The 5822-nt window shown below is 26.6% G+C and overlaps 1 protein-coding gene across 1 annotated transcript in view; it reads right to left on the bottom strand.

Moving 5' to 3' along the window:
* Nucleotides 1–3735: 3735 nt before the first annotated feature.
* Nucleotides 3736–5822, bottom strand: part of LOC108687418 (trypsin zeta-like) — a 7358-nt gene continuing 5271 nt past the window's right edge. Inside the window, exons 7-10 of the mRNA XM_018193170.1 lie at nucleotides 5072–5216; nucleotides 4525–4774; nucleotides 4195–4329; nucleotides 3736–3927 (exon numbers count right to left, since the gene is read on the bottom strand). Coding sequence (XP_018048659.1) covers nucleotides 3784–3927; nucleotides 4195–4329; nucleotides 4525–4774; nucleotides 5072–5216 — 674 coding nt within the window. The 3' untranslated portion in view covers nucleotides 3736–3783. The remainder of the gene's footprint in view (nucleotides 3928–4194; nucleotides 4330–4524; nucleotides 4775–5071; nucleotides 5217–5822) is intronic.

The raw sequence follows: 5822 nt of genomic DNA, 5'->3' as shown, positions 1-5822 counted from the left end.
AATTTTTGCAAAAACAATTCCGATTAAGCCTAAAAACAAAAGTACGTATAGACCGCCTTTATGATCACAGTATATCAAATGCACTAGATTTATACTTACAATCTTTAAGAAAATTTAAACTTTCACGAATGAAGTACTTTGTGAAGTACTTTGATGTACGTTTTGACTTCGAGAACTCTTTTATAAAGGAATGCTATCTTATCGTTTTTTAAAAATTGTATCAAAATTGTATAGCAGATATATAATTATAAAAATTATATATTATGAAATTACAATTGATAAACGTTTCGAAATAGTCATCTTCGTTATCGTGAGTAAGTATTGGGAGTCCCGTTTGCTTACAACTTTATTCGCACAACCGTATTGCACACAATGTATTGCACACACGACAATATATTCTACAATCAAATCCGGAAAGTATTGTGTTCGGTCTGAATTGTCCCTCTTTTTATTCTATTCGGCCGAATATCATTTTAATATCCGATAATATATTCGACTAAAATTTTATATTGAAAGTTTGCATTACTGATGCAGAATTCTATTCTTTTTAGAGAGAAAAAAAGTACAAAATTTATATGGTTTTAGTCGGTAATACAGACGATTTTAGGATTCTCTTAATTCGAAATTCATAAATCTTAATACATATATATCATTTACACATGTTTCTTACATATAATATTAAACTGCATGATAATAATAATTAATATGGTCATAGATAAAGAATAATGTTGGAAAATTTTCCGTAATTTAGTAGTAGTTCGCTTACGTAAATTTTTGCAGAAATTTTTGTTTAGCATGTTTATGAAACATTGATAAGGTTTCATTCTTTGCAATTTTCTGATAAATCGCTCATTAGTGTATTTATTTGTATTTATATGAGACATTTCACATCAAAAGTTTCTTTGAAATATCGTCATTTTTTTTAAATTTGCTGATACATTTTACAGATAAAAATATGAGACACATGTTTCACGAAAAAAATTTCTTTGGTGAAGCTATTCACAATTGTAAGAAATTCATAAAAAAACGTCGAACATTTAAATTATTATCATCGAAACCATTAGTACAAAAAATGCAAAATACCAATTTTAAAGATTTTAAACTGTTCTAGAGATGAGTTATTTTTAATTAATTATTTTCATATAAATAAATAATTTTCCATTTGTTTATTATTTTTTATTAACATTTTTTATCATCAATTCAATTTAAAATTTTGGTAGTATTACAAATATGACTAATAGAACAATTTTTTTAAAAACTATAAGTAAAATCAAATACAATAAATGTTGTTTAAAATAGAAGAAAAAATGTTGTTCCAAACAGAAGAGACATGAAAGCGGAAGGTATTGAAAAAATAGAATTTGAAGAATGTAGTATAAACGAAGTATTATATATTGTAATATTTTTGAGACTTCCACGGCTGCTTTCTATAAAGATTATGCGTTTCGCGGGTTTTCTCCGTGTCCAAATCCATTCTTGGAATGCCAACGTTTCAGGCTGCTCCTTGCTCTGATGAAGTGAATTGCAAGATTCAAACGCATAATCTTTATATGAAGTATTATATATGTCTAAGTATGAATCTTCTTTCTGTTAATTTGATTACTAAGATGGAGAAGTAATTTTTACTAAAGAATTAGTTAAAATAAATAAAATAATATTAATTAAAATAAATAACAAGGTCGGATTAAAAGGAATAAAATTATCGAATGGATTATTTCAAATTAGATTTACTCCTGAACATAAAAATCTTATTTGATAGATAATGGAAATTTAGCAAGACAACGGCAAAAGAAGCTCGGACGAGCATGATGCAATTAAACTGTCGACAAAGGACTTGGAAGAATATTTGTGAGATATATCAGCAAGCCAAATACAGCAAGATTGAAACTGAAAGATTGGAAGCAGAACAACTACTTCAAATAATTCATACAGACTTATGTGGTCCTATAGATCCTTGTACTTGGAATGGGAAGAAATATTTTTTAACTTTTCAAGATGACTACATTCATTATACTTTTGTTTATTTATTGGAGAACAAATTAGAGGTGCAAGAAATATTAAAGGAATTTGTAAAACGAGTAGAAGCTCATTACAATTTAAAAGTTTCTAAAATAAAAAGTGACGGAAGAGATATCTTAATAAAAATATTCAAATATGATGTAAAATAGAGGAATAGTAATAGATACTATAACACTATACATAGCTAAATGAAAAAGCCGAAAGGCTTAATCGAACTTTATTAGATAAAGTGCGAGCATTACTTTTTGATTCTTCTTTAAGAAAAGAGATGTGAGGAGAATTGATTGATTTATATTTTGAATAGGTTATCAATTAATGCAATAGAAAGAAACAGCATTTAAAATACGGAAGAAACGCAAGTTGAACTTAAAAATAATGCAATGATTTTTGGAAGTATAGCCAAGAATTTGGATTCTTTAAAGAAGTGGAAAAAAAAAGCAAAAAATTGATTATCATTGGCTACGCACAAAATGGTTACAGGAGCTCAAGAAGAGAGAAAGATAACAATAGCGCGAAATGTCATCTTTGAAGAATCTAATGTAAAGAAAGAATCAAACTCAAAAATTAGTAAAATGAAATTTATTCAAAAGAATGAAGAATCAGATGAGGAAGAAGAAAAGTGAAAATTGGGAATGCAAGAAATGATAATTTATGAATAATGCGAAAATGACAGTTTATCGAATTCATCGTTGCAAGAAGAAAGTCAAGATAAGAGGGCCTAAAAATTCGTCATTTGTTGATTAAAAAACGAAGTTCATATGGTAACAAATCATGACATTTTAATTTAAAATTCGACACGTTAGGATAAGCATAGCGACTCCTTAGATTCAAACGGTATGGTATACATATGTATTTTTCAATGTTTCGTAGTGAAAATAGATAGTGTACAAAAAATAACCGGTAATAAATTTTTTTTCACTCAAAAATTTACTTTACTACTACTTTAGCTTAGTTTGTTGGTTCCTTCAACCCACGGAAACGGTATGGCATTTACCTTCCGATTGGTTTTTTGAACCAAAACTAAACTATCACTAAAAACAAACTAAACAAATTAATGACGCTAGCAAGTAACATATTAGCAAAAAAGCAAAAAATTTTTTACAAATTCAATCATATGTCATCAATTTTAAAACCGCGAAAGAACTGCTACTTGCGTTTCCTTCATGTTTACTTAATAAATGACAAATTAATGATGGTTTCAGGTGATAACAAATGAAGTAACATTCTTGTATTATCATTTCCCGGACTAATACGCAGTGACTAATACGGAGAAAAGTGTCGCGAATATGTTCACTTTTCTGTACGCCACAGAATATAGTTCTCCATTTAAAAAATTACGATTTTAATGATCTCAAAAAAAGTAATTGGTCAGTTGGCTATTCTGAAAAGATATTTACGTGCATAAACTTGCATATAAATTTAATCTCGAAAAGTAAACATAATCTCATCTCGTTTTCATTCGTGAAGACGCAATTCTTTATTTACTATCGTATGTTCTATACTATTTCATTAAGATATACAATATAGTTTTATCCAATATTTAATATTTTATCCAAATTATATAAATACTCGTATTTGTAATTTTGAGTGGAGTCTAGTAAGGTAACACAAATTTTCGGCACTTTACTACGAATCATCTTAACTGACGAAAAAAAGTATATCAAAGACATAAATAATTTTTAAAATTACATATTATTAATTAAATTTTAAGTCACGTAAGATGTTGTATTAAATAATATTATAAAACAAATTAAATAATGTTTTTTATTTCTTCAAATGTTTATTGATCCATGGTATGAAACTGGAAACTCTTGTGTAAATATCTGGGTATCCAAGTGCACAAGGAGTACCAAAGGAAACGATTCCAATTTGAGATTTATTAGCCACCAATGGTCCACCAGAATCTCCCTGGAATGAAGATGCAATTAATAAAATGCCAATATTTATATATAATAAGAAATTGTTTACTGCAAATGTAGTTATAATCATTTCAGTGTTAAGGTGAAAGTGTAATCATGTTAACAACGATATGATTAAACTCATTATTTTTATATATTTTTATAATTTTTATATATAATAATATAATTTTGTTAATATTTAACGTTATTTATTATTTTATTGTTATTAAAAATATATATGTATCAATTTGTTTTATGATATTAATAATCGGCTTACGTAGCATGCTCCTCCTTCTTTAGTCAAAGTGCAGATATGGCTATATTTCAATTTTGGTTGTGCTGCCTTGCAATCTTTTTGTGGATAAACTATTAACTTAATTTTTTGCAAGTTATTTGAAGTACTTCCATCAACCTAAAAAAGATTGAATTGTTATATTGATAATCAAAGCAACTATCACATGACAACAAGCGAATTATTGTTATCAAAATGTTTTCTTATTTATTACTTTTAATGTGTTATTACATATAAAGAAAAAATAAGTTTTTCTAAAAAAGGATTCTTGGATATGTATAACTGCAAAACTTTCGTTCGTGAGTTTAATATTACCGAAGTAGTTCCCCATCCGATTAATGTGCATTGCTTGTTCTCGAGTCCTTCATCGGATGTCATAAGATTTATCGGTTGCACTAATCTCTTGTACGTGATAGGATTTTTAAGATGAACCAAAGCGATGTCATTAATGAATAAATCGTATTTAGAGTTGATGCTTACACTTTCTATATCATAAACTACTCCTGGTACATTCAACCAGTTTGTGCCAGCATGGACTTTTAGATTATTCACCAAATTTTCTAGACTAAGAGTAAAGGAGCATATATAATACTTGTATATCTAAAGTTGTTGAAAACAGATGTTGAAAATATCTGCTATAAATTTTATGCCAACAAAAACAAAATGCCAACAGAAATAATGTATTACGAATTACTCTTAAAATATATCAAACAAATAATGCATTTTATGATTATAATTAATGATAAAGAATACTTTGCTAACTAAAATTATCGACTAAAAGACTAATTTTAGTTAAAAAATTAGTTTTAGTATTAAATTCTGCTAAATATATATTGTTATAAATTCAGAATATTTAACTTACCCATGAACACAACGTGCTGCGGTTAATATGTTATAATTATCAATAATAGATCCACCGCATCTGTGGGTATCATTATATTTCAATGACACTTGATACGGAAATTCACCGATTTTAGCATTTTTACCGTTGACGATATAAGAAACTCCTTATGGACAAAAATAATTATGTTAATATATTCATATTATATAATGATATTAATAAAAATAATTATTTAATGTTAACGCAAGCAATATTTTACATTACTATATGTATACACATTTTTAATACAATTAAACATCGTGTCAACTTTATGGCTAATGAACTCGAGAAAGTTATAGATTTACTAAAAATAAAATTTTCTTTATTTACCATAAGTTTTATTAATCGTGATATATTAATTTTTAATGTTAAAATACATTTTGAGAATATAAGGAAATGCATGTATTCTCCTAAATTAGTTTTACATAATTAATTTTACATTATTAAAATAATTAATTTTACATAATTAAATTGGCAAAATGAAACTATTAATATTAAAAATTTATGAATAAGTCAAATACAGTAATAGAGTATAGCAATATTTATAAAAGCTAGGGACTTAAGTATATAACTTAAGTTATAATTAAAAATTTTACATATATACTACCGTTGAAAAGTTTCCGGACATATAACTTAAAATTGCATAATTTTCAGGTCACTGTAATTCGATCAAAAATCATCTGGAAAATCATCTTTTCGACGGCGGTGTATATGTATATATATATATATATAT

This window comes from Atta colombica, unplaced genomic scaffold (assembly GCF_001594045.1).
Source record: "Atta colombica isolate Treedump-2 unplaced genomic scaffold, Acol1.0 scaffold207, whole genome shotgun sequence".
Taxonomy (NCBI): Eukaryota; Metazoa; Arthropoda; class Insecta; order Hymenoptera; family Formicidae; genus Atta; species Atta colombica.
This window is presented reverse-complemented; position numbering and strand designations above follow the sequence as displayed.